This window comes from Neocloeon triangulifer, unplaced genomic scaffold (assembly GCF_031216515.1).
Source record: "Neocloeon triangulifer isolate White Clay Creek 2 clone unplaced genomic scaffold, ASM3121651v1 ptg000011l, whole genome shotgun sequence".
Classification (NCBI taxonomy): Eukaryota; Metazoa; Arthropoda; class Insecta; order Ephemeroptera; family Baetidae; genus Neocloeon; species Neocloeon triangulifer.
In genome coordinates this window covers 1,578,606-1,602,717 of record NW_026775553.1, presented here as the reverse complement: position 1 = coordinate 1,602,717, position 24,112 = coordinate 1,578,606, and the positions used below count along the sequence as shown (strand labels likewise).

Below are 24,112 nucleotides of genomic sequence, written 5' to 3'. Positions count from 1 at the left end.
TTAATTGAAAATACATTCTGTATATTTTTGATCAACTTTAACATTTAAATAATTTTAATTTTAAAGCAAATTAAGCCTCAGGTCCATTTTAAAGAAAAACTATTCATATTATTTAAATAACTTTATTATTAAATTATATTTGAAATTAACAATTCTATCAATGCAATTCCTCCTCCGAATTGTAAGTTCCGTCGCCAGAAGAAATGGCTCGTCTTTTAGCCATTTCCTTTGTGACAGTTTTGCAGTCTGTGGCCCAGCCGATCAAGGCAAAGAAATTGATAAACAGCGTCGTCATGTTGTTCTTCTTGGGTCCGTACTCTGACGAACTGTAGTCCCAGGGGAAAACGTGGTGGAAGTTGTGCCAACCCTCGCCGAACGCGTAAATCGTCACAAACACGTTTTCCGTCGGCTTAATTTTCCTGCGCCGAATTTGATGTTTTTATATAATGGCGTTTTCCTGTCAATTCCAGTCTTACTTAATTACCTGTCATAAGGGTGGCTCCCCCAGTAGTGGGCCACGCTGTTGACCACCCAGTAGCCATTCAGGCCGATCATGTACCTGGACATGTTGGCGCCGAAGCAAAGCCACCAAGGCTCACCAAACGCGATTTTGAGCACAAGAATCGGCACGACAAAGCAAAAGAGCGTCTTCATCAAAATGAAGTGGCTGAAATAAATTCATTTTCAAATCAATTAGATTGTTGGTGGCACAGATAAAACTTTCTCACTCGTCGCTCCAGCATGCAATTGGGTCTCTCTTGATGTCGTCCAGACTCAGTTTCCTGCCGTTCTTGATGACAAGAGGGTGTTTTGCTTTCATGATCCAACCGCAGTGGGCAAAAAAGAAGCCGCGGTTGATGTTGTGCGGGTCGGCGGCGGTGTCGACGAACTTGTGGTGCACTCGATGGTCCCGCACCCAATCGTAAATTCTACTCTTAAAAAAGAAGATTTTCAAGTATTAACTCTTAATTAAAGTTATTGAATTACCATTCCTGCAATGGCGAAAAACACCGCCAAAATCACTCTGAGGGGCCACTTGGCTTTGTACGAGCGGTGCGACCAAAGTCTGTGCGCGCCTGCCGTCGTTCCCAGCGCTCCGGCCCATCCGTAAGTCGTTACTGCGTCAATCAGAAGAAGTTAAAATTTCTTAGTTTGAAGTCAAAGATCTTACTGAAAACAAAAGCCCATAGTTTGATGACTGGCAAGGTGTAGATGAGTCCGTAAGCGCCCCAAAGGTGGATCAGTAAAAGGCTGGCGATGTTTTGCCACTTGAGAGGTTGGTTGTAGGTTACTTTCTCCTGGCTTAGCTCCAAATCTTCTTCCGATGCAGCAAAACCGTAATGTCGCGAATCGGGAGCCATCTCAAGAAGGATGCCGACGATCGCGACAATTCCTGGATATCCAACATTAAAATATAATTTAAATTAATAAATAAAGTTTGATTTATAAAATGCTAAATTATAATCATTTTTATGTCTTCTATAAATCTTTTAGTAGATCAATGATAAATTGGTATATTATTTTTTTTCATTCTAAAATATCAAACCTAGAAAAAAATAATTTTGTGTCTGGATTATTAAAATATGAATTTTGGAAAACATGATCAATTCCAAACTTAAACAAAGAGCTTTTATAATGGTTTTTCTTTTCTCTAATAAATTATAATTCTTGGTCCAGTGAGCTGCAAAATATAAATTCTGTCTTACCTTTGCCTCCGTCTTGCCCCAAAAGCTCCTTTAGCTCTTCACTCTTCGCATCAAATTGAACACAACTTTTACAAGTAACGCGGCGGGTTTTCGATGTGCCCTCAATCTTCTGCCGTTTTCGTTGGCTGTTATAACGTGGAAGGGCGTCCGAGAATTCCTTCCGAAAGCGAAACTTTTTCTTTTTTTGCCATCCCGGATGAACTCGTCGATTTTTAATCTCAACTTATTGTTTAAAATGTAAAACTTCAAATTGAATTGCACAAAAAATTTAAGTTTTTAAAAAAAAAAAAACATTCAAGATCATTTCTCACAATTCAGCCATCGGAAAAGGAAAGTGTCAATTTATGTCTTCTTGTTTGTTTTTTTTGTATATGTTACTATTTTGGTTGAATTTGCTTTCATTCAGTTCCCATGAACTCCCCACTGCTGCTTCTGTGATAAGTACAATTATCTCTCTTGCTCTTTTATATGCAGTTTTTTTTGCACGTTTTTTTTACATGTGTCATATCAAAATAAAATACAACAATGGGATGATATATTAATTTGTTTGATCATAAAACGTATGACAGCAATATATTTTTGCAAAAAATAATCTATAATTTAAAAATTTATTGTAATTTTATTTTATCCTCTTTTTATAAGCAAATGGGAAAGTTTGAAGCAAATTCAACCAATGGATTTGTTTTAAATTTTCTAGCTGTAAAATTTTAAATGTAAAGACTAGAAAATGTTTCAAATGTACAATTTAAATTTTTTTATTTCGTTTGAAATAAATATAAAGAGGTTCAAAATTAACTTTTTATAAGTTTCCAGCTTTAGAGGTAAATAAGTATTGGCGAAAATAATGTAGAAAGACAAAGTATTGAAAATATGGAGATTTTATATTTAGCACAAAACGTTCAACATTGCATGCTTTATTAGCTTTATTATCAAACTTTGCAATCACAGTAAGATTCCTGATATTTTCATAATTATATACTACATATTTTATTATTTTGTTAATAAATTGGGGCAAGCAAGCATTTGAGACTTAATCAAAATCACATTTTGATTGTAAAAATATTATTTCAATTTTTGATCAATTTTGCCCTGCATTTCATTTTATCTCTTTTGAAAATTTTTCATTGCGTCAATGTGCTTTCTGGTCTGCAAAGCGGGATCCGTCTCCCTTTTTCTTGGCCTGTCGCAAGGCCATGTCGACGGAGACGGACTTGCGATCGTAAGCCCAGCCGATCCAGGCGAAGAAGTCGATGAACATGGTCGGCACGTTGAATTTGTGCAGGCCGAACTCGGAGGTGCGGTAGTCGTATGGGAAGGTGTGATGGTAGTTGTGCCAGCCTTCGCCGAACGACAAACTGGCCGCGAACACGTTGTCCGTCGGCCCAATGTTCCTGCAAAAATATAAGGAGAAAAAATGTACAATAAAATAAATGTCAGGCCGAAATTAGCCAAAACCGGTCCTTTCATGCATTCATTTCCTTGCGCGAGAGACAGAGAGAGTCTCAGAAAGTTAAATGATCTTTTTATACAAGGTCTGCGCCGCAGCGGCTTTTAGGTCAAAATCCTAAAAGTAGGCCCAGCGCACGAGAGTAGAAAACTGCCCGGCGATGCATTTCACGAAAGAATTACACAATTGCTGTGGAGGGAGATAATTACTTTATGAAACGGCCGACTCCCAAATTTCGTTTAAAGTCATCAACACTATTATTAAATCTGCGTTAGTAATATAAATAAATATAGGCTCGTTTGAGGCTGACTTGTCAATTTTATAGCGCAGGTCTGCCTATACTTTTAAACTAGGAAAGTAATAAAAGTTGTGCAAGTCTCATGACCGGTCCTAGAACTAGAACTCGCCATAAAAATTCACAGCCTTTTACCAAGTTGTGTAATGAAAAAGCTGGACCAAACTTTTAAAACATTTAAACAAAATAAATTTAATTACATCCGCATTTTTCTTCTAAATTTTGCGCAATCAGGAGAGGCTTTTACCGGAAAACGGTCCGATTAATATTGATGGGGATTTTTCTCTCCCAGTAGCATTCGTTTGCAGACATAGAAAGAAAATTTTAAGTCATTGGGAGAACTGAAAATTTAAAAATTGACATTGTTTCGATTTTCTAAAATTATCTTTTCTCATAATGTGCCGTGCTTATGAAAAAAGGTTTTAAGAAGTTGTTATTTTAGCGTGTAAAATTTTTGGTATATGATTGTGCAAACAGACATTTTTTTAATACCCGCGCTTGGTCCGTATCAGCGCACCTTGGTCGACTAATAAATTCCAGAGGCGTTTTGAAAGAAATGTAATAATTACTCGGCTGGCCGATTATGTATTTCTCCGTTTCCTCTTAAAAACACTGCAACCGAAAACGCTTTTTTAATAGCGGCCTTGGCTTGGCTTGGCTTGCACTAGGTCATCTTGCCATCGTCGACAAACACGCGCGCGGCTCGGCAATTTTCACAATTTTATATTCTCGTTTGCCAGAAATTAGGCGAATCGCAATACAAGCCTTGCGGTTAATTGACGACGTCGTTAAAGTTTCAGGTACTGCGCTCGCTTGCCAAATTCAACTTTCTTCTCTAGCACGTGCAATATTGCCGCCAGTCTCAGCCAATTTAGACGAAACCGTCACCGTTTATTTTTATTCAGATTAAGGATTGAGTAACACTACGTACACGTCGTAAGGGTGATTTCCGATGACGTGGGCCAGACTGTTGACGACCCAAGTGCCATTCAGGGAGATTATGTATCTGACCAGGTTGGAAAGAATGGCGATCCACCAGGGCTCGCCCAGGTACTTGCGGATTATCAGCGTCGGGATCACGAAACAAAACATGCCCTTCATCATCTCGAAATTGCTGCAACAAAATTTAAGAAAATTTGTCACTCGGAAAACATTATTAAGCAATAAAATTTCAAATTCAACGTTTTTTAATTGATTTTTGAATGATTGATGTAATATTTTAATGGCGACTGACCTTTGACCTTAATTAAAAACGTGAATTGGTGAAGTTTTTATCAGTTTTGGTCCAGCCAATTTTGAGAAAAAAAAAAATATTATTAAAGATATTCCCAAAAGAAACAATCTAAATTTCAAAAATTTATACCTCCCAATGACTTCAATTTTTCTGACCTTTTTTGAATTAGGTTTCTCGTTAATTTAAACTTTGTTTAACATTTTATATTTTCAATTAGTCCTAGATTTCTGTTAAAATACTTCAAATTTGTGAACTTACTCGTCATAAAACTGGACGATCTCGTCGTTCTCGATGTCGGACATGTCGATCTTCTTGCCCTGCTGCAGACAGAGGGGGTGCTTTTTCTTCATGAGCCAGCCCATGTGCGAGAAGAAGAGGCCGCGCTTCGAGTTGTGCGGGTCGGCGGGCGTTTCGCTGAACTTGTGGTGCACGCGGTGGTCGCGGACCCAAGTGTAAATTTTGTTCTACATCACAAGAAATCAATTTAAAAAAAAACTTTAAGATTTGAATCTACCTGTCCCGCACAGGCGTAGCACAGCATCAGGATGACTCGCAGGGGCACGTTGGCCTTGTACGAGCGATGCGCCCACAATCGGTGCACCCCGGACGTGATCCCGAATATGCACAGAAAACCGTAGCCCAAGTCTGGAAAAATTAGATTTTTATTTGTTTAAGAAAGTTTTCAATCAAGGTGAACGACGAACCGGGCTGTTCAAATCTTGTTGAGAATATGTTTTTAAAAATTTAATATATAAAAACTATTTCTCAAAAAGCAGGACGGCGCGGACCTCTCTCGAGGCCCCGCGTTTTGGCAACTTGTTTGCCACGCAGCTGTTGCAGTTTCTTCACATTTTGTAATTTTCTCTCTTATTTTGACTTGATTTGTGAAGAGTGTAAAAAACAATAACTAAAAGGAAATCCTGGTCAATTTTTTGCTCCTTTTTTTAAATTAAAAAAGAAAACGTACTGAATAGAACGGTGACGAGCTTGATGTGGGTAATTCCAACAATCAGTCCGTAGATGGCAAGTATGTGCACCGACGACAGTGCGAAAATGTTGAACCACTTGATGGGTTGGCCGTAATCGACTTCGCTCTCGTCCATTTTGAACAAATTCGAGACCTTCTTCTGCGACGCATCGTCCACGACAAAACCCTTTTCTTCAAACACGCCTAAGTCTTCTTTGTTGGGCGACATTCTGAATTTCAAATGAGAACAAAAAATTCGTTTAGCAGATTAAAACATTAAAAGACAAAACTGAATTGCAATTCTAATTAATTTAAATAAGAAAATTAAATCTTTTATATTATTTGCAGAACTGATTCCAAAATAGAGAACTTAGGACTTGTAATTATATAACCCGATAAAACCTAAAGTATTAAATAAAGTTCATCTTGTGGCCATTATATTTGATCTTTTTTGCAATAAATTTAGTTGAATATGCTTGCTCTGATTAAATTTGCGAGTGCAAAATTTATTGGTACTCACGTGTCTGAAGTCCGATGCGTTTTCTGTGTAGTTAAAGTGAGAGTGAAACCGATTCCGCGGCTATACCATCTCTCCTGCTCGCGATTTCTGATGCTTGCACGGCGGTTCAACTTTTTAACACAAGGCCAAAAACTACGGTGCCTCACGCACGTAATGCCCCTCCAAACTTTATAAAAAAAACGGCTTAACCTTTTTTTGCCGTTACGCAACATTCGCCGAAGAGTTGAGATAGATTTAATTGCCGCGCTGAGTTTTTTATTCGACAATATATCAAAATAGACACTATATAATTATGCAGATTTTTCGTTTATTTCATATCTATTCGCATGCATAATAAAACTTATTTATTTTTTTCTTGAAATAAAGTTATTAAACACAAAATTTTTGTTAGAAAGCTCCATCAAATTATTATTATATTATTTTTGTTCAGATTTATTCATTTCCAACCTATAGCGCTGTCATTAATTTTAATATGCGCGTATCTTGCGTGTGTGTCTCCAAATGATTTTGCTTCCGCTTTTGCCGCAGTTAACAATTAACGCAGGTGCGTTGTGCGGTTGGGTTTGCTCTTTCGCGGTATTGAATTCGCAGCGCTTCTATTTTTTTAACACGAGAAATCACTTTTCACTTTTTAAGGCGAGTCTTTTTATATCTATATGCCATTTATTCTGTGGAAAGAGTTCTCTTCCTTGCTCATGCAATACCATGGCCAACAGCACGTCTTAATTTTTCTTAACCAATCTGTCAAATCAAAAATCCACAGCAGCGGAAAACTTGTTGACAGTCTTGATTATATAGACCGTGCTTGATTAATCCCACCATCAGAAAGTAGTTTGCTGTAAGATCTTGTGCCAATTTCCAAGAAATTTTTTTTGCAATACATGCATAGAAAACCTTCAAATTTTATTTAATTCTTTTGAAAATTAATACTTCATGGCAAAAGTAAAATGCATACGTCAAATTCAAGGCAAGGATTTTATTTTTATAAAGTTATAATTATGCGTATAAAGCCTCAGGAAATATTCAAAGATGTAGTTGAGCCCTTGTTGCATTTCTCAATAAATAATGTTTTAATATCTGCTTATTTTATATTCAAAATTTTGTAAAATATATATAGTTTTTACTTTTACAAATGACTCTGCTGTTCATTGTGCACATTATTATGTATTATGAAGTACTTAAAGCTGTGTTTTTTTTGTTTGCGCTTGAAATATATAAGAAAAGAATAAATAAAATTTCATTAAAAAAGCCATCGCGCATCACATTTTGCATTTTGTTTATTTTCAAGCCGGACGCTGTGCTCTGATGCGAGGCGACTTGACCCTGGTGCATCTCTGCCGCATTTTATTAATTCGTGACCCTGGTTTGATGGTTTCCAGAGCAGAATAAGAGAAATTAATGCTGAAGTCGTCAAAGCCAACGCCGCGTTCCTTATAGCCCCGTGACATAAAATATAAAAAGCACCAAATATCTTGAAAGCTTTATGGACATTAAATTTTGTTTTTATGGGATTTTTTCGATTTTTTATTATCCTAAAAGTATCCAAGTCACGAATTTTATTTTTTAAACTGACAGGCTTCAAATTATATTAATTTGGCATTTTAATTTAAACAATCACTTAATTAAACAAATATTATACGTGTCAAATGAGATTTAATAAAGGTGTTTTATTGGCTTTATTAATTTTGTCGAACAAATAAAATCTCTAAACTTCATTAAATTGATTTATTTGGCTTGGTACTGCACATATCCTCGATCCTGGAACACACTTCACCCGCTTAACCAGCTAAACTTTACGCAGGCGCACTGAATTCTGCTAATTTTGTGAAGCATCGAAAAACCAGCTGGGAGTGAAAACAAATAACACTGCCAGTGCCAGCTTTTCAAATCTCTTTTTCCATTAAAGCCTGTTATTTCTAGTCTGACGTAGATAAATTTCTTTTAATCAACGATGTCGTGGAGTGAAAATTTCCCTGTGTACTTGGACAACCTGTCCACAATGTACACTTTGTCCGTTCTGATAGCCGTCTTTGCCCTTTTCGCTGCTCACTATTATCAAACCCACAACCACCTCCACATCGACAAAAACAAGACCGGCAGTGAAGAGGAGCAAAATATTGATGCAGATGAGGTTGAGCTAAAATTAATAAAAAATATTGAAACAAATAGTGTTTGATTGGTAATTTGTAGGATGATCCAACAGATTCGCCCTATGTGAAAGGAGAGTTCGGAGGCGCTTTCGGAAAAATTAAAGCTGCAAAGCAAAATGTTCTGCTGAAATCGGTGAAGGCTGACGAAACCGAAGAACAAAGACATTTAGAAAAGAAGTAGAAATTACGTCTCTTAATTTATCAGAGAAATCATTTTGTTCATTTTTATAGGACTCAAGAAGAACAAATGGCAGCAATTTGGGATCTTCTGAAGCAGCAAGAAGAAAAGTTCAACGTTGGCAGTAAACAAGAGCTGGAGGCACAACTTCGACTCTATCGAAGTTAACGTTGCCGGAAATCACACTCGTTACTTCGATTCAACCTTGGAGGTTCATTTCATTTATTTTGTAATCCGAGTTACAGAAAATAACCATATTTCTCGCAACGGTCCATTGCGTACGTCTTGATAAAAAGGAAATGTGTTCCAAATGCACTGAAAATGTGTTAGTTGAGAAGTCCTGATTTTGAACTTAAATGTTATCAATAGTAACTGTGTTGAGGTACGCCAAAATTTCTACGACACGGCCTTCAACTCGATGTCAAAGACGAGAGTTGAGTTTGGAGGAATCACTGGGGGAGATCCTTTGTTGCCGTACCTGAAGCAAATTTTTAAATGTGATTCAATTGATCAATGTACAATCAAATTTAAGAATAAATGTATTTTGTGTGAGTGAAGCTTTTGATTCTTACGCCATGTGCGGGGGACAGATGACTCTCCTCTTGCCGCCCACTTTCATGCCCTGGACGCCAATGTCCCATCCCTTGATCACGTCTCCCTTGCCCAGTCTGAACTTGAATGGGGGGCCACTCTGGGTGGCGTCAAACTGCTTGTTGTTGTGTTTGTTGCGGCCAACGTAGTAAACCGCAGCCTGCAATTGACATAATAAATAAGTCAAGTGTCCATTTCAAATGGAAGCAAGCGTACTTGTCTGCCGTTGGTGGCGGCAGGTCCTCCACCCACAACCAAGTCCTCGATGATCACTCCGCCTTGAATTGTCTTCTTTGTTCCAGCAGGCGTTGAAGGGGTCTTTGCCTCTTCCTTAACTGCGAAGGCAAGAAGATATATTTTAAACGATATATTTGTTGATTATGTGAGGAAATCAAGTTTAGAGTAATTAATTCATTCAAATTTCTTGCTTCGTCACTAATTATACGAGAAAAAATGAAGATTTTCCAAGAAAAAAAGCGAAGAAAAGGTTGGTTGAAAGAAAATTTGCTAAATGAAGAAAACCAGATGGCTGGGATTTATTGTCAAAATGAATCTTGATGAGATGAAAATTTTAGGCAACATGCATAATCACTTATTTAGATTTTTTGAAAGATTTCCAAGAGTTGCGTCTGGAGCCATTTTCTTTACCTTTGGGTGTCTGTTGCTTCGGAGTCTGTTTGTTCTCCTTCTTGGCAGACTGTTCCTTAGGAGTAGAACCCTAGATCGGAGAGAGAAAATTCATAATTTAACAAATTGAAAGAATTTGGTCTCACATTGATGGGCTTCTTCTGATCCTTGACGGGAGTTTTCTGAGGCGTCTTTTGCTTCTTGTTTTGAATTTGAACTGGAGCTTCTTCTTCTTCACTTTCCTCTTCATCAGAATCTACAAAATAAGTGTTATAGATTTGAATCCGTTTTGATTTTGGTCAAACTTGCCTTCCTCCTCCTCTCCCTCCTCGCCTTCTTCTTCTGCCTCCTCCTCTTCCTCGCTGCTCTCCAAAGCCTCTCTAGAAATCACACCATCACCATCATCGTCATCATCATCCTCCTCTTCCTCAACATCCTCATCTTCCATTTCGTCGTCATCACTCTCTTCTGAATCGTCATTTCCATTCATAACTAGAAAATATTTCAATTATTTCCGACAATTATATTAATCAAAAATATCTACCTGGAACTTTACTCTTCTTAGCAGCTGGTTCTGTCTTTAAAGCCGTCCCATTCTTTCTCTTATTTTCACGGACAAGCTCCTTTTTGTTTACAGGTTGCAACTGGGGCGCCTCTTCTGAAAGTGACCAAAATCATTGATCTTATCATTTTGATTGATCTGATTCACAAACCGTCACTTTCCTCGTCCTCCATGGCGTCAAAGTCTTCCTCGTCAAATTCATCTTCACCTGGCAAAATGTAGCCAGTCAGATGGACCACTCCCTGGCCCTTGACTGTGAAAGCTATGCTGTCATCTTTTAAGAAGTTCAAGTCCAGTGTTTGCTGCATCATGTTTTTCTTGCTCAAATTGCAAATGACAAATTCATTTTTGCCCGTCTCGACGACGATTGAAATTGGGTCATCTGCTGGATGTATAATTAAAATTAGTAAAATAATAAGAGGAAATATTTTTCATAGTCTTTTGAACTTGAATTGTGTACAAACCTGTCGTCGCTCGGACGTCAAGGGCAGCCATGGAAATGTGGAATGAGGTTTCTACTTGCTGGGCATATTTCTTGCCTGGCTCTAAGGTGAGTCCTGAAATCAGATGCTTGTGTAAAAAAACATAATTATCGCAAGACAAGTGGTCTGTCGATGGACATGAAGCGTCCACAATGACGTGAGAAAATCGCACGTGGAGTAAAAATAGTATTGCAAAGAATTGTCAAATGGAAATGATGCAGCTTTGGTAATTAAAAGGACCAAGGCTCTGATTTCCGAGACGGAAACGAATCTTATTTGGTGTGGAAGATTATTTTTCTCAGTGGCATGGCAAAAACGTGGATGGTCGGCGCCGAAGGCATGGTCAGAGCCGGCCATGCCTGTTTTAAAACGACGAAATTACCCCAAAACATGGTTGATTTCGTGTAAAGTTGCCTGGAATGGAAGCACAAAAACGAGCCTGAGCTCAAAAAGTCCTCGAGTTCAAAATTGCCCGGAAATATAGCACGGATTTTCCAATTTTGTCAGGCGGCACCGGGTGTAGCGGCGAGAGATGCCAAAGTGTGGGGAGTATCAAACATGGCGCTCGGACAACCGGAATCAAGTTATTTCCTCGTTCGAGAATTTTCCTCGTGTTTTCATAACAAAATAATTAAATTCAGTTGTAATTTAAAACTAAATTGTATTTTTAATTAGTGATTACATAATTTTTAACGATCAGAAATTACGATTAATGTTTATAATCAGTCTGTTGACTTTTTTTGTCTCAAGCTCTAGCCAAGTGGCGCCAAAAGCTCTTGTGCCTATGTCTACGTAGTTGTACTTGTCACCGCTAGGTGCTGCATGTAAGTTATGAATTAATTTATTTTGTATGAACAAATTGAAGAATAAAAAAATTAAACCATGATTTAAGCAAAACATTAAAATGGTATAAAGAAAAGAAAGCTAATGTTATGGATATCGTAGCAAGAAAAGAATATGAAAAAGTGATCACAAATATTCTGAACAGAATTGTTCAGTTTTAAAATTGAAGAACAGATACGGAACCATAACTGTGTCTGTTAAAAGCAGGTTGAAAGTAAAAAATAAGGAAAAAAACAATAAAAAATAAGCAAATATGTATGAAAATGTATTGTTTAGAGAAGATTTATGAAAATTTGATTCATTTAAATTACATACAAAAGGGCTAAATACACTTCAGCTTAGGATAATTATATCATAATTATACAGAAAAAAATACAATTTGATAAGTAGAGCAGAGATGAAGAAAACCACGGCAAAACAGGCTTTTAGTAAATAATTTTACAATGATGAAAGAAGCTTAGTTTTTTAGTACCATATCATACAATTATTTATCTCTCTCCTCGGAAAAATGTCTCCACTGAGAAGTATATGTTTAATAACATATAGTTTTGAATTTTGAGGCCTTACATAGGCAAGAAATAACACAAAAATTCAGGAAGTACCCAAAATACAAAATACTCGGAATAATTATTTTCTTTGGAAAACAGTTTTGTATGAAATCGTTTCAAACGAAATTAGTTTTGATACGACCTGCAAAAGTTCAGCCGAAGTGACATATTTGCCAACGTATCTTGGTTGAAGTTTCATTCATTTGGTTGAACGACATTGTCAAATTCTGGCCTTTCAATGTCATGGTCGAATGAGGGAGTCAAGGTTATTTTTATGTCACCATAGGCACGGGGCTGGTTCAGCTTGATGTAGTCCATTTTGGACATTTCTGAAAAAATACATATTAAAAACTCTCATCTTTCTCTGTGTGGCGAACAAATAAAACCGTACCAAGCAACTGAGCAAAGGCGAGTGCAGCGACCTTTCTGCTCATGCTGTCCACCGGGGCCAGATGTTTGAAGGTGATTGGGTGCTCGTTGTTTTCAGCACCAGCACTAGCATGCAATTGCGACAATTTGTACATGATGCTGTGCTTGCTCATCGGGGTGAACTGCAGACCCCTGATGATGGCCTCGTTGAATGGCGACGGAGGACTTGGAGGAGACGGCGGGTCAGGCTCAGGCTCAGGCAGCGGCTCAGGTTCAGGAGAAGGAGGCAGATCGTCATGCGGCCCAGGCGAAGGTGGCTCAGGTCCAGGTAGCACCGGCTGATCTTCAATAGGATCAGGAATGTCAGGCACTTGAGAATTTGGTCCAGGCTGCTGAACAGGCGCCGGTGTTGGCAAAGGTGGACGACGTCCCCTGCTCTTCCTCTGCTTAGACCTTCGAGTTTGCTGAGGAGTTCTCACTCTCAATTCAGGCCTTTCAACAATGACTGGCGCTGGTCTGTTTCTAATGGCCTGCAGATTTAAGATTATAAATGATTAGATATAAATTTGAAATTATAACTTTACTTGGACAAAATCAGCCCGAGCCTTCTTCTTAGCTCGCCGGGTCTGTTTCGGTTTGTCAGGATTATCGAAAGGGAGCAGCAGAGGATTCACTTTCTTGGGCCGTCTGCACCGGCGTGATCTCCTCATTGTAGCAAAAGCACTTTGAAAGAGCTCGAATTCCTTAAAATGAGACGTTTTTAAAATTTACGATCATATTTTATTGACTTCATACCTGCCGAGCATCCAATTTGGCTCTCCTAGCATCCCTTTCCTTGAACACCGGAGGCAAAATTTTTGGACGCCTCTTCTGCGGAGATGGGCGAGGAGAAATCGGACGAGGAGATGGTTCAGGGGTGGGACGAGGAGTCGGACGGTGAATCGGATTGGGAGGAGTTGGGCCAGGAGATGGCTGCGGACAAATTGGCTCAGGAGATGGCTGAGGAGACGGGCAAGGCAGAACAAGAGCAGAATTGTCATCAATTTCTGAGCTTGATTCCTAAGAGTTTTGGAGGTTGATCATCAATGTGATTGCACAATATACATATTATATTTAAAATAATGCATATATGATGATATATATCAATTAATTTAATAAAAAATAATATAAAAATCAAATATATGGAACAGTTTGGTTATACATGTTGTGAGATTAAAACATAAATAATTAATTCAATTTGGCTCTTTTACACAATAAGTCTTACAAATAAATTGGTGTTATTTCCTTAATAATTTATACTGCAATGCAAATATGTGATTCCTCTTTAATTCAAATGAGAAAACTCACATCATCTCGAACAAATGGATCATCCTGTGAAGGTAACATCAAATTCACTGTTTCAATCAGAGTGATGCTGGTATCTAAAAACAGAGGGAAATTGAGATGCAAAAGTTAAAAAAAGACAAGCAAAAACCTTGTTCTCTAAACGCAATTCTCTTTCTAAACTCCTCCTCCAACCGACGTTGATCTCCGGCAGCCGTGGCAGCCATTTCTTGAAATTCGGAAAACGTTTCGCTGGGCCTATTAATAGAGACAATTTAAACACCAATCAAAAATTTTGTAATTTAGACCTACACATTTTCTCTCATCCTGATTGCTTTGTTGACCGTGTCCAAAAAGCGAGCCGAGTCTTCTAACATAAATAAAAACAAAATTTAATTATAATTTCCAAAATATTGCAGTTAAACTTACTCTCCAGTCGGTCGGCAGTCAATCTGACGACTTTTAACATTCCCAAGGCAAAAATTGCGAAGATCTTGACTCCGGGTATGCGAATCGTGGCGACCTGCTCGTCCATGGCGCTTCTCGAGTAGACGCCCACGTTGGAGCCAAAGAGCTGCGCCAACATGCCTCTGCAAAAAGCATAATTAAAAATGGAATTAGGTCTTAAAAATAAAGCAGTAAAACTACTTACGTGACTACCGAGACCTGCATGTCTCGGTACTCGTTGATGCTGACGAAGTTGTTGTCCCTCCTGCTGTTGCTGTTGAGCCCTAATTTCCAAATGGAGTCAAAGTATCTGGCGTACGGCTCAGGAAACCTCAAGAAGGATCCGAGCGGGTTTCTAATGACGAGCAGCGCATTCGCCCCGGCTGCAGCAGGTGCAGTTTTGCCACTTTTCCGCTTTCCTAAAATAGAAATGCAACAAATTTAGTTAAAACAAAATGCATCAGATACAAAAAGAAATTATATTTTCTGAGAATTCTTTTATACTTTTGTTAATTGCTGGCGGCTGCGGACGACTCATTGTCCTTCAGGTGATGTGTCCTGTTTTTCTTTGTACAAATTTTTACCCAAAATCGTGAACTGGACGAGCTGCAGTCCTCATCAGGACAGAGGACGCCGGATTTGAAAGGAAAATTGCAGAAATTATTCGACAAAGAATAAAGAGAGCAATGACCCAGTTGATGTGTCGAGTCGACGCTGAGGAATCTCTTATATTTTTTTGACGATGGTGGTTGTCTGTGGAATGTGTTGCGCCGGCGGAGGAGGACGGTGGGGGGGGGGGGGGGGATGGAAAGAAAAATGCACAAGTCGGGCAGATAGAACGGCGACGGCGAACGACGCGATGCGAGATCGTTCCTGTTCTTGGCCTCTTTGCGCCGCTTTCATTGCTTTCAATCTCTATTTTCTGTCGATTCTGGGCAAGTTCGTGCGCGTTAAAAGCATCAGCAGCAACTCCAAAGTCCAAAGCGCTCTCCTCGGAATGCGACAAGTCTCCGCAAATTCAGAATTTTATGAATAGCAATGCATTATTGAAAATAAATAAAATTCTGTGTTTTTTTTTTTTTTTTTTTTTTTTTTTTTTTTTTTTTTTTTTGAGAGGCCCACGTACGTAAAAAATATTTAATTCCAACTCGATTGATCTCTGCAAACATTTTTATTATATTAAAACTTTTTATTTTTATATAGAAAGATCAATAATGTAATAATTTCAAATGTGTTTCTCAGCTCGTCTCAAAGGAACATTTTTAGGTGTCTAACTGCGATTTTGATCAAACATGGAATGTCGATTAGGATTCTCTAGTAGAGCCCAGAATTAAATTATTAGCTGCTATTTTCCACTACTACAGAAGGGTTTGAGTTTGCCATTAAAATAGATAATAAATAATTTCATAATATTTAAATGAAAACCTTGGTGGTACCACAATTTGCTCCCACACTGTGGTACCACAATTTGGTACCTCACTGTGGTACCACAATTTGGTACCTCACTGTGGTACCACAATTTGCTCCCACACTGTGGTACCACAATTTGGTACCTCACTGTGGTACCACAATTTGGTACCTCAATGTGGTACCACAATTTGGTACCTCAATGTGGTACCACAATTTGCTACCTCACTGTGGTACCACAATTTGCTCCCACACTGTGGTACCACAATTTGCTCCCACACTGTGGTACCACAATTTGCTCCCACACTGTGGTACCACAATTTGCTTCCACACTGTGGTACCACAATTTGCTCCCACAATGTGGTACCACAATTTGCTCCCACAATGTGGTACCACAATTTGCTCCCACACTGTGGTACCACAATTTTCTCCCACAATGTGGTACCACAATTTTCTCCCACACTGTGGTACCACAATTTGCTCCCACACTGTGGTACCACAATTTGCTCCCACACTGTGGTACCACAATTCCCGCCCACACTGTGGTACCACAATTTGCTCCCACACTGTGGTACCACAATTTGGTACCTCACTGTGGTACCACAATTTGGTACCTCACTGTGGTACCACAATTTGCTACCTCACTGTGGTACCACAATTTGCTCCCACACTGTGGTACCACAATTTGCTCCCACACTGTGGTACCACAATTCCCGCCCACACTGTGGTACCACAATTTGCTCCCACACTGTGGTACCACAATTCCCGCCCACACTGTGGTACCACAATTTGCTCCCACACTGTGGTACCACAATTCCCGCCCACACTGTGGTACCACAATTTGCTCCCACACTGTGGTACCACAATTCCCGCCCACACTGTGGTACCACAATTTGCTCCCACACTGTGGTACCACAATTTGGTACCTCACTGTGGTACCACAATTTGGTACCTCACTGTGGTACCACAATTTTCTCCCACACTGTGGTACCACAATTTGCTCCCACACTGTGGTACCACAATTCCCGCCCACACTGTGGTACCACAATTTGCTCCCACACTGTGGTACCACAATTCCCGCCCACACTGTGGTACCACAATTTGCTCCCACACTGTGGTACCACAATTCCCGCCCACACTGTGGTACCACAATTTGTTCCCACACTGTGGTACCACAATTTGCTCCCACACTGCGGTACCACAATTTTCTCCCACACTGTGGTACCACAATTTGAAAATTCCGTTAATAACTTCTACTGATATGATTTAAAATCATTTCGTTTTTGTGCAAATTCATTTTGTTTCAAATTTAGAGTGACAATTTTGGTTTTGGCAAAACAAACACTGGATGGAGACAAAGTGAAAAGTTTATTTTCTGTTTATCCACACTTGCGGGTCGAAACTGCGCGGGCGGGTTTTGGAGTCGTCGCCGCTTCCTCTTCATTTTCTAACCTAAAAATTAGTTTCTTAGTAAGTTTGTAACACGAATGTGCGATTGCATTTTCGCCAAGACCTTTCGCAATTGGGAAAATAAGTCCACTCTTCGTCGGTGAAGTTGTCAATCCACTTGTTTTGCTCGCAGTAAAAATTACTGAAGTTCCGGCCTTCGGAAAAAGCGTAGCCAGGATCGCATTCAAACTCGCAATGTCTGATTCGATTTAAATATAGAGATGAAGGTGCTGATAAAATGAATTTTACCTAATGAGGCATACAAGAATTTTGGCATTTTTCGGAGTCGGGTTTTGCTCACAATCGTTGATTGGGATTTGACATTGGTCGCCTCCGTATTGATCGTCGAGGCAGACACACTTGTTGGGCCCGACACAAGCGCCGTTATTTTGGCACTTTTTCTCGCACAACCAGGCTGAAATTGATTAATCCACCGGTTGCGTAATTCAATAAAATCTTGATGATTGTATCTTTTCGATTCTTAAGATGCAAAATTAAAAATATTGGCGCTGGAATAATCAAAATTGGTTGAGCGTGCGAACAAAATGTAGGGAACCAAAGTCATTTACATGAAGTTTTTGCAATTCTTTGGTCGCTTGACCGGCCTGACTGAACCAATATTGATTTTTGCAACTTGAATTTTATATTTTATTTAGCATCTTAAGATTGAAAAGATGCAATCTGAATAAAGGTCTTTTATGCAAACCAGTATGTTATTGAATTATATAACACAAGTGGTGAATTTATAATTTAATAATAAAAACAACATTCAAATCGCTCAGTGACTTACGAAACGTTTCTGATTCTGGTAAGGTATGCAATTGTCGCTTGTCCCTGGCCAGTGAAAAAGCGCTGCGAATATATTTTCCTGTGTTAAATTTGTTGAGCTAATTCTCAATTCACGAACTTACTCGTTGAAATTTACAGCCGCGGCCAGTAACAGAAAAAACAAACACCCTTCTCTCCTGTGCATGTTGAGAAAAGACTAAATCCACATCGGATCCGCCGGCGTCTTTTATACAAATGCGCGTCCTTCTCGTTAAATATTTGAATATTCTAAGAGAAAGGCGGCGTATTTTTGTCCCTGCATTGTTAGCCACAAATTCAACAATTTCATGAGAAGTTTATTTCAATTGATTTAAATTTTCAAAATTTTTTTGTATTCAATCAAAGGTAGTTTATTTTACTTTTCTTGACCAAAACCATCGGTGCAGTTTATAATTGAGATGGAAAAAATGCTGCAATTTGTAGTTTTAGAACCAAAATAAATTGTCAAAAACGAAATGAGACAAATTCGGAAAGTCAAGACGGAGGGGAACAAAATAAATATGTATGAAATTCATAGCTTTTTTTAATTTTAGATCTAAAAACTATCCATAGTGAGAGACCCATTTGATTACATAACCAAAAGAAAACGAGGAAGTCATTTTGATTGCTCACTTTTTTCATTCTTTAATTGAAAATTTTGTTTGGAATTAATACAAATTTTATTGTAATAATCGCACATTACAGCAGAATAAATTATGAAAAGTGTATCTGTTGCTCAAATTAAACGTAAATAAACTTCAATCCTTTTTTTTTTTTGCTCATATTTTATATTTTTTTATTTTTCATACCTTTCAATTACAAAAAGTGACCAAGTCTTGATAAATATATTTTGCATAATAAATTACTAGAAATTATTTTCTTTTTTATTTCTGAGGGCGGTTGATTTCGGGCGCGTTGTCGACGATCCAGCGGACGTAGCTGGCGAGGTCGGTGTAGAGGGTGAAGTATTGGGGGTTGCACGTGACAAGGAGGTCGTTGTCCAGCAACACCGACTTGCTTCGGCCGGCGCTGACGACGCCGCGCAAAAAGTGCCGATTTGCGTTTCGATCAAAGTGGGAAAAGCCGCCGCCGCTGTCCCCTTTGCACGCGCTCGTTTCTACAAAATTTGTTTTAAAAATTTAATTCAATTAAATTAAAATTTAGAAGAAACAGACGGTTGTGCGGATAGCCTGCGCAGAAGTTGCGCCGCGGGTGCAAATTGACAGAGAAGAATTTCCTTTTGCTCTCGAAACACTCTCGGTACGAAACCACTTTCAAGTCGGCCTTCTGCAGAATCGACGGCTGCTTGTGCTCGGACGTGTAGCCCCAGCCGACCACCTTAAAACAATTTTTTTTTTTTCATTGAAGTATTTAAATGTGATTCCAATTTCAGGCTCAAAATTTAGTTGAAAAGCTTAAATATAAAAAAAGCCTTTTTGAGTGATTCATTTTTTTTTTATCGAATTCTCTAAAATTTTAAGCTTTTTTTCTTTTAAATGAATACTTGCTTATTACTTTGATAAAATTACAAAAAAAAAAAAATTGAAAAGAAGAATTCCTGTATAATGAAAGAATTAAAAAAATACAAACCAATAACCAATGCAAATTTTAAATATTCACCAAGATCAATTTTCATCAAAACAAAAAGACTTTTGCATAAATTATAAATCTGACCGTGCCCGTTTTGTTGACGATTCGATCGAGGTCGTAGTCCGAGTTCCACAAACAAATGGGCCGAACAAAATCGGTGATTGTGACTTGGGCGGCCAAAATTAACAGAGCGACGTCGTCCCTGAAGTCACCCTTGCTGTGGTTGTACCCGGGGTGAACAACCACCCTCAAAACCTGGTCAGAGATGAAAGAGCATTGAAAAATAAAAGGTTTAGGAATAAATAAGGAAATTAATTGATTACCTTGGCCTTTTGACGCGTTTCCTCTGACGATTTGGACGAGTTGTACATTCCAAGCACAACATCCAAGTCGGAAGAGGCGATCAAAGTTGGATTGAACACACAATGCGCCGCTGCAAATTTAATTAGTTACAAATTGTGTTTATTAATGTACCATTACTATCTCATTGTAGGTTAAAATTTGTAATTTAAAATAAAAAAAAAATTAAAAAATTAGTATTTTTAATAAAGAAAATAGATAATAAGTAATTAAATTCTTGTAATTAATTTAAAGAAGAAAAACTTCTAAATAATTGAAATTTTGTACTTGATGCGTTTTCCTAAAAGTAACGTTTGCACTAAAATTCAGCAATTTCAGCATAGAGAAACTAGTTAATGTTATTTTATCCAGAGACACAACTTTCGTAAAAAAATATGCAAAGATCAAGAAACTAAAATTTTGTTTAAAAAAAGTTTTATAAGCCATGATCTTTGCTACTTTTGTCCAAAAATTTTCATTTTTTCCTTACAAATAATTTTTCAATTTAATGTAAGCAATGAAACAACGTGGATTATTTTAAAGAGAAATAATAGACTTTTAAGAAAATAAAATGTTTTTACCGGTTACGAGAGTTTTCTTCGAAATAAGCGTGGCGCCGCAAACGTCATATTCTGGGCCTGTTTCGGTCAAGCGCGACACACTGGCGTGCCACGGGTGTTGACCCCTGACCGCGTTTGCACCCCCCGCGACTAGGGAGGTGATCGCCCCCGGCGCCTTGTCGTCGTCATCGTCGTCCTCCTCCCTTTTGCTTCGGCGCCGTCCCGCCGGAAGTCCGCAATCCTTGAAACTCTGACCCGCGCCGAAATCTGCAAAGGAATCTTTTCATCGATTTTGAAAATTTAAAAAAATAATGTACCAATTTGGTTTTCGACGGCGGGGATTTCAGGCATCATCGCCAGGTCCTTGGACTGGGACACGATTTGTCTCATAAACGGCAGCACGTCCAGAAATGTGACCGCATTTTGTGAAAAGAAAATGGAAAAACCGCGCAGGAAAAAGCGACCGGCTCGTTTCATTATGAGCAAAGAACTGTACAAAATCCTGAAATAAGACATGCATTTTTATATTTGGAGTGATTTGAAATTGTTGAAATTTATACGGATTTTCTTTGATGGATTTCAAACAGATCGAGTTGCCGTACAAATCGCACTTCCATTCTCTTATTTTTCCTTCGTAACACTTCTTTTCCTCCGGCCACAAATCAATCGACATCAGTTTTCTCTGCAATGAAATAAAAATGAGCAGGATTGAAAAGATGTTTTGGGCCCAGGAAAATTAATAATAAAATAAATGCACTATTTCAAATTAATGGAGGAAATTTATATCCGGATATAATAATTTTTTGTCCTTTTAAAAGAGGATGAAACCGTTTCCGGCCTTTACAAATTATACTATTATTTTAAACTTACAGTTCTATAATCGTAGGAATAAAACGATTCCAAGAGATCATTTTGGTTGTCTCTGTTTGCCAAACAAGCGGGTTGCAAGTGTGGACCAAATGTCATTTTGTCGACCTGCCAAATGTAGAAGAAATGCCACGTGATCGCGCCGATCCTGACTTTGATCTTCTTCACGTCTCGGACCTGTTTTTTTTTTTTTTTATAATTTCGAAAACTGAAAAAACACCCGTAGTGTTTTGCGAACCTTTTGGCTGAGCAAACCGCGCTGCCCTCGACAAGTGCCCCTGTCTTCGGGGTCGACGCACTCGCCGCCAAAAATGTTGACGTTCATTAGTTCGTCCAGCTCGTCCCTTCGGATCACGAATTCTGTGTAAATGTTGTTGCATCTGCCTGAACATCAACATTGGTTTTTTAACAATAAAAAATAAAACAAATGATAATATTTAAAAAAAAATGGACCCACCGCTTTCACCACCTGTGCTGAAAGTGAGGACGGTTCGCTCAGACAAAATCAAAGCTGAGCAGAATTCCAGGTCCAAGAAAACGAACCACTTGTCAAGAGGTTCGCCCTCGTTTCCGCCCCACGTGCCGCAATCATTGAAACTCAAGTTGTCCGTGTCGCTTGTGCTGAATACTTAAAATTTCCCCAAACAAAAGTAAATTCTTGAATCAAGATTCTATATTAAAAAACAATTTTAAAAGTTTTCTGTTTATCCGAACTTGAATTATTCAATTAAATTTTTCTGCTTTTTTCTTACCTGGTGCGGCAAAGAAAGGCTTGGCCTTGTTATAATTCCTACATTCAGACAAAGTCACTTCCTACATGAAAATTGTAAATATTTACTTGAAAACTTCACTGAAATTTGAATTTAAGACAAATTTACTTTCAAAATGAGGATTTAGAAAATAACTGCCATTTTAATGAATTTAATGCAAGACTTACCGGAAAATTATTCTCCTTGGCCCAAGACTGTGCATCGCAGTAAATGGTCAGTTTGCAGATTACGAATATCCACGCGATTATCTTCTCCCGCATTTTAGTTTTATATTTGCAGAATTTTCGTGTTGTTCTCGTTTGCTGCGAAATTTTTAGCAATAAGTGAGAGAAAAACTATTAGAATTTTTAATATTAAAATAATAAATACTAAATACTCAAAATATGATGACTGGCCAAATTAAAAATGCTGTTTTCTGTGCAAATTGAAAAGTAAAAAAAAATTATTTTAGTTTCTGAGCAAGCCTCAATTTCCCTGAAATTAGAAATTACAAGTAAATATTTTATATAAAAATAACCTGCGCGGGAGAGTTAAAGCCGAGCTGCGACGCGTTGAAGGTCGCCAACAATTGTGACGCCGGTACAAGTGAAACTAAATTTTCTTTATTCAGCACTCAAGGCAGAGGACCGGAGGAGAGTGTCGGGTCAGCCAGGGTCAATAGCAAATTCGTCGCCACCTGCGATGCATGTTCAGGATGTGCTCACGACCAAGGTTGAAGGTTGAAATAAAATTATCAGACAAATTCCTCTCCGATTGCAACATTTTTTTCTCAATCTCCGCTTCAAATAATATTTGGATCTCAATTCTCAGTGTAAAATTAATTGCAAATCCATATTCCAAAACAGCCTCAAATTATTTATTTGAGGATACAAAACAATTCAAAAAGGGAAAAAGAAATTATTTGAAAAATCGGTTTTAAGACAATACACGTATTGTAGGATTTAAGTCAGTGGTTGAAAAATGAAAACTGACTAAAATTAGTCATTTTGGGATAAATTTTGAAATAACAATTCTTTTTAAATGCACGTAGCATTTTCCGAAGTACTACAAGTAAAAATAAATCAAATTCAATTATTTTTACTTGATAATTAAGCAGAGTTTTATTTCAATAAGTTTTCTTTAAAGTGAATAATATTTAATTAACCGCAAAGTTTTTTCTTCACAGGTTCCTCAACTGCGATGACGGGGTTTTTCTCTTCTTCTTTTAGTCTAAAATTGTCAGATGAAAAACAAAAGTGAAGATAAAATTAGCGAGATTTGAACATACTTGTCGCAGTCTGGGAGGGTTTTCCACTCGTCGTCGGTCAAAGTGTCCACCCACGTGTTCCTTTCGCAATGGACGGTGGTCGAGTTTTTGCCGTTGGGCAAAACGAAACCAGTTTTGCACTCAATCGTGCACCTCCTGAATTAATTACTTTAACAGTTTATTCAAATTTAATCTTAATTTTATACCTAATCACGCATCCCATATTATCAATATTTTTCGCATTGTTGCCGATGTCGCATTGGTTGATGGGCAGTTGGCACTGGTCGCCGCCGTACTGGTCGTCCCTGCAGAAACACTTGTTCGGCCCGATGCACACGCCGCTGTTCACGCACTCCTTTTCACACAGCGATGCTAAAGACGGTTAAAAAAAGTCGATCGGAGACAATTTTAAATAAATAAAATAAAAATTTTCTCACGATCGACGCCTTCGACGTTCTGTAGGGCCCGTTTTTCCCTAATTGGGGTAATCATGACCCCGGACAAGCGACCTCTTCCATAAGTCACCGCCGACGAGGCCCTACATTATAAATAAGGCAGTTATTTTATTTAAAAAAATTGAAATAATTTGAAAAAATTAACAATTTTTGCAAGTTTATCTTACTCTCTGATAGTGAAAACGATGAAAAGCAAAGAGAAGCTCTCGATTCCTCGCATTTTGACGCTACACTGATTTTTCCCAACGCCTCTCAGCTCGTTTTATTCGGCCAAATTAAACGCAGGGAGTAGGAATCGTTAAACAGCTTTTAATATATGGCAGAGAGGGGAAA

The 24,112-nt window shown here is 38.3% G+C and overlaps 8 protein-coding genes across 11 annotated transcripts; 1 reads left to right on the top strand and 7 right to left on the bottom strand.

The window, feature by feature from the left end:
* Positions 1-112: 112 nt before the first annotated feature.
* Positions 113-1,800, bottom strand: LOC132196078 (acyl-CoA Delta-9 desaturase-like). Its single transcript, XM_059618480.1, has 6 exons — positions 1,707-1,800; positions 1,172-1,393; positions 988-1,118; positions 729-934; positions 485-667; positions 113-419 (listed from the first exon to the last, which is right to left on the bottom strand). Exons 2-6 carry the CDS (start codon positions 1,359-1,361, stop codon positions 158-160), a joined length of 972 nt encoding a protein of 323 aa, XP_059474463.1. The 5' UTR covers positions 1,362-1,393; positions 1,707-1,800; the 3' UTR covers positions 113-157.
* Positions 1,801-2,511: 711 nt separating this feature from the next.
* Positions 2,512-6,445, bottom strand: LOC132195876 (acyl-CoA Delta(11) desaturase-like). The gene is made up of 6 exons (XM_059618151.1): positions 6,170-6,445; positions 5,650-5,879; positions 5,197-5,327; positions 4,941-5,146; positions 4,380-4,562; positions 2,512-3,097 (listed from the first exon to the last, which is right to left on the bottom strand). The coding sequence occupies exons 1-6, from the start codon at positions 6,379-6,381 to the stop codon at positions 2,836-2,838; spliced, it is 1,224 nt and encodes a 407-aa protein (XP_059474134.1). The 5' UTR covers positions 6,382-6,445; the 3' UTR covers positions 2,512-2,835.
* Positions 6,446-7,984: 1,539 nt separating this feature from the next.
* LOC132196071 (matrix-remodeling-associated protein 7) lies at positions 7,985-9,049 on the top strand. The gene is made up of 3 exons (XM_059618469.1): positions 7,985-8,300; positions 8,360-8,496; positions 8,551-9,049. Exons 1-3 carry the CDS (start codon positions 8,121-8,123, stop codon positions 8,663-8,665), a joined length of 432 nt encoding a protein of 143 aa, XP_059474452.1. The 5' UTR covers positions 7,985-8,120; the 3' UTR covers positions 8,666-9,049.
* On the bottom strand, positions 8,691-11,322 carry LOC132196070 (46 kDa FK506-binding nuclear protein). 2 transcript variants are annotated; one of them, XM_059618467.1, is made up of 10 exons: positions 11,142-11,322; positions 10,742-10,834; positions 10,429-10,662; positions 10,260-10,373; positions 10,025-10,207; positions 9,862-9,971; positions 9,737-9,806; positions 9,305-9,423; positions 9,070-9,248; positions 8,691-8,975 (listed from the first exon to the last, which is right to left on the bottom strand). In XM_059618467.1, the coding sequence occupies exons 1-10, from the start codon at positions 11,149-11,151 to the stop codon at positions 8,894-8,896; spliced, it is 1,194 nt and encodes a 397-aa protein (XP_059474450.1). In that variant the 5' UTR covers positions 11,152-11,322; the 3' UTR covers positions 8,691-8,893. The 2 variants fall into 2 exon arrangements, with proteins under 2 accessions (XP_059474450.1, XP_059474451.1); XM_059618468.1 differs by having other exon boundaries at positions 10,429-10,659.
* Positions 11,323-11,841: 519 nt separating this feature from the next.
* LOC132195880 (uncharacterized) lies at positions 11,842-15,051 on the bottom strand. 2 transcript variants are annotated; one of them, XM_059618162.1, is made up of 10 exons: positions 14,794-15,051; positions 14,495-14,708; positions 14,272-14,432; positions 14,155-14,212; positions 13,994-14,100; positions 13,867-13,940; positions 13,315-13,518; positions 13,104-13,262; positions 12,542-13,049; positions 11,842-12,479 (listed from the first exon to the last, which is right to left on the bottom strand). In XM_059618162.1, the coding sequence occupies exons 1-10, from the start codon at positions 14,825-14,827 to the stop codon at positions 12,346-12,348; spliced, it is 1,653 nt and encodes a 550-aa protein (XP_059474145.1). In that variant the 5' UTR covers positions 14,828-15,051; the 3' UTR covers positions 11,842-12,345. The 2 variants fall into 2 exon arrangements, with proteins under 2 accessions (XP_059474145.1, XP_059474144.1); XM_059618161.1 differs by having other exon boundaries at positions 11,843-12,479; positions 13,315-13,578; positions 14,794-15,050.
* Positions 15,052-16,901: 1,850 nt separating this feature from the next.
* Positions 16,902-18,270, bottom strand: LOC132196082 (epidermal growth factor-like protein 6). The gene is made up of 5 exons (XM_059618485.1): positions 18,057-18,270; positions 17,936-17,997; positions 17,395-17,560; positions 17,210-17,344; positions 16,902-17,148 (listed from the first exon to the last, which is right to left on the bottom strand). Exons 1-5 carry the CDS (start codon positions 18,116-18,118, stop codon positions 17,076-17,078), a joined length of 498 nt encoding a protein of 165 aa, XP_059474468.1. The 5' UTR covers positions 18,119-18,270; the 3' UTR covers positions 16,902-17,075.
* Positions 18,271-18,643: 373 nt separating this feature from the next.
* On the bottom strand, positions 18,644-22,918 carry LOC132196047 (serine protease gd-like). 2 transcript variants are annotated; one of them, XM_059618434.1, is made up of 13 exons: positions 22,455-22,526; positions 22,246-22,380; positions 22,061-22,121; positions 21,766-21,936; positions 21,547-21,692; positions 21,312-21,485; positions 21,002-21,123; positions 20,759-20,943; positions 20,463-20,708; positions 19,866-19,975; positions 19,627-19,797; positions 19,128-19,290; positions 18,644-19,069 (listed from the first exon to the last, which is right to left on the bottom strand). In XM_059618434.1, exons 2-13 carry the CDS (start codon positions 22,336-22,338, stop codon positions 18,837-18,839), a joined length of 1,875 nt encoding a protein of 624 aa, XP_059474417.1. In that variant the 5' UTR covers positions 22,339-22,380; positions 22,455-22,526; the 3' UTR covers positions 18,644-18,836. The 2 variants fall into 2 exon arrangements, with proteins under 2 accessions (XP_059474417.1, XP_059474416.1); XM_059618433.1 differs by lacking the exon at positions 22,455-22,526 and adding an exon at positions 22,596-22,918 and having other exon boundaries at positions 18,645-19,069.
* Positions 22,919-23,130: 212 nt separating this feature from the next.
* LOC132196049 (uncharacterized) lies at positions 23,131-24,069 on the bottom strand. The gene is made up of 5 exons (XM_059618435.1): positions 23,947-24,069; positions 23,762-23,862; positions 23,531-23,696; positions 23,346-23,480; positions 23,131-23,287 (listed from the first exon to the last, which is right to left on the bottom strand). Exons 1-5 carry the CDS (start codon positions 23,997-23,999, stop codon positions 23,218-23,220), a joined length of 525 nt encoding a protein of 174 aa, XP_059474418.1. The 5' UTR covers positions 24,000-24,069; the 3' UTR covers positions 23,131-23,217.
* Between the last annotated feature and the right edge of the window lie 43 nt (positions 24,070-24,112).

Excerpts from the sequence above, each read along its gene's own strand:
- LOC132196071 (XM_059618469.1), top strand. The coding sequence starts at position 8,121 with ATGTCGTGGAGTGAAAATTTCCCTGTGTACTTGGACAACCTGTCCACA. Across the intron at positions 8,301-8,359 it reads AAAATATTGATGCAGATGAG|GATGATCCAACAGATTCGCC; the intron begins GTTGAGCTAAAA and ends GGTAATTTGTAG. Across the intron at positions 8,497-8,550 it reads CAAAGACATTTAGAAAAGAA|GACTCAAGAAGAACAAATGG; the intron begins GTAGAAATTACG and ends TCATTTTTATAG.
- LOC132196049 (XM_059618435.1), bottom strand. The coding sequence starts at position 23,999 with ATGCGAGGAATCGAGAGCTTCTCTTTGCTTTTCATCGTTTTCACTATC. Across the intron at positions 23,697-23,761 it reads GAACGTCGAAGGCGTCGATC|CATCGCTGTGTGAAAAGGAG; the intron begins GTGAGAAAATTT and ends AACCGTCTTTAG. Across the intron at positions 23,481-23,530 it reads AATATGGGATGCGTGATTAG|GAGGTGCACGATTGAGTGCA; the intron begins GTATAAAATTAA and ends TAATTAATTCAG.
- LOC132195876 (XM_059618151.1), bottom strand. The coding sequence starts at position 6,381 with ATGTTGCGTAACGGCAAAAAAAGGTTAAGCCGTTTTTTTTATAAAGTT. Across the intron at positions 5,880-6,169 it reads ACGCATCGGACTTCAGACAC|AATGTCGCCCAACAAAGAAG; the intron begins GTGAGTACCAAT and ends TTTGAAATTCAG. Across the intron at positions 5,328-5,649 it reads GCTCGTCACCGTTCTATTCA|ACTTGGGCTACGGTTTTCTG; the intron begins GTACGTTTTCTT and ends TAATTTTTCCAG.
- LOC132196078 (XM_059618480.1), bottom strand. The coding sequence starts at position 1,361 with ATGGCTCCCGATTCGCGACATTACGGTTTTGCTGCATCGGAAGAAGAT. Across the intron at positions 935-987 it reads TTTTCGCCATTGCAGGAATG|AGTAGAATTTACGATTGGGT; the intron begins GTAATTCAATAA and ends TTCTTTTTTAAG. Across the intron at positions 420-484 it reads GGGAGCCACCCTTATGACAG|GAAAATTAAGCCGACGGAAA; the intron begins GTAATTAAGTAA and ends AATTCGGCGCAG.
- LOC132195880 (XM_059618161.1), bottom strand. The coding sequence starts at position 14,827 with ATGAGTCGTCCGCAGCCGCCAGCAATTAACAAAA. Across the intron at positions 14,433-14,494 it reads ATGCAGGTCTCGGTAGTCAC|AGGCATGTTGGCGCAGCTCT; the intron begins GTAAGTAGTTTT and ends TGCTTTTTGCAG. Across the intron at positions 12,480-12,541 it reads CGCCTTTGCTCAGTTGCTTG|AAATGTCCAAAATGGACTAC; the intron begins GTACGGTTTTAT and ends GTATTTTTTCAG.
- LOC132196047 (XM_059618433.1), bottom strand. The coding sequence starts at position 22,338 with ATGCGGGAGAAGATAATCGCGTGGATATTCGTAATCTGCAAACTGACC. Across the intron at positions 21,693-21,765 it reads CAGCACAGGTGGTGAAAGCG|GCAGATGCAACAACATTTAC; the intron begins GTGGGTCCATTT and ends GTTGATGTTCAG. Across the intron at positions 21,486-21,546 it reads GCGGTTTGCTCAGCCAAAAG|GTCCGAGACGTGAAGAAGAT; the intron begins GTTCGCAAAACA and ends AAAAAAAAACAG.
- LOC132196070 (XM_059618467.1), bottom strand. Across the intron at positions 10,663-10,741 it reads TGACGTCCGAGCGACGACAG|CAGATGACCCAATTTCAATC; the intron begins GTTTGTACACAA and ends TTATACATCCAG. Across the intron at positions 9,807-9,861 it reads ATCAGAAGAAGCCCATCAAT|GGTTCTACTCCTAAGGAACA; the intron begins GTGAGACCAAAT and ends TCTCCGATCTAG.
- LOC132196082 (XM_059618485.1), bottom strand. The coding sequence starts at position 18,118 with ATGCACAGGAGAGAAGGGTGTTTGTTTTTTCTGTTACTGGCCGCGGCT. Across the intron at positions 17,998-18,056 it reads GCGGCTGTAAATTTCAACGA|CGCTTTTTCACTGGCCAGGG; the intron begins GTAAGTTCGTGA and ends ATATATTCGCAG. Across the intron at positions 17,149-17,209 it reads TATTTTCCCAATTGCGAAAG|GTTAGAAAATGAAGAGGAAG; the intron begins GTCTTGGCGAAA and ends ACTAATTTTTAG.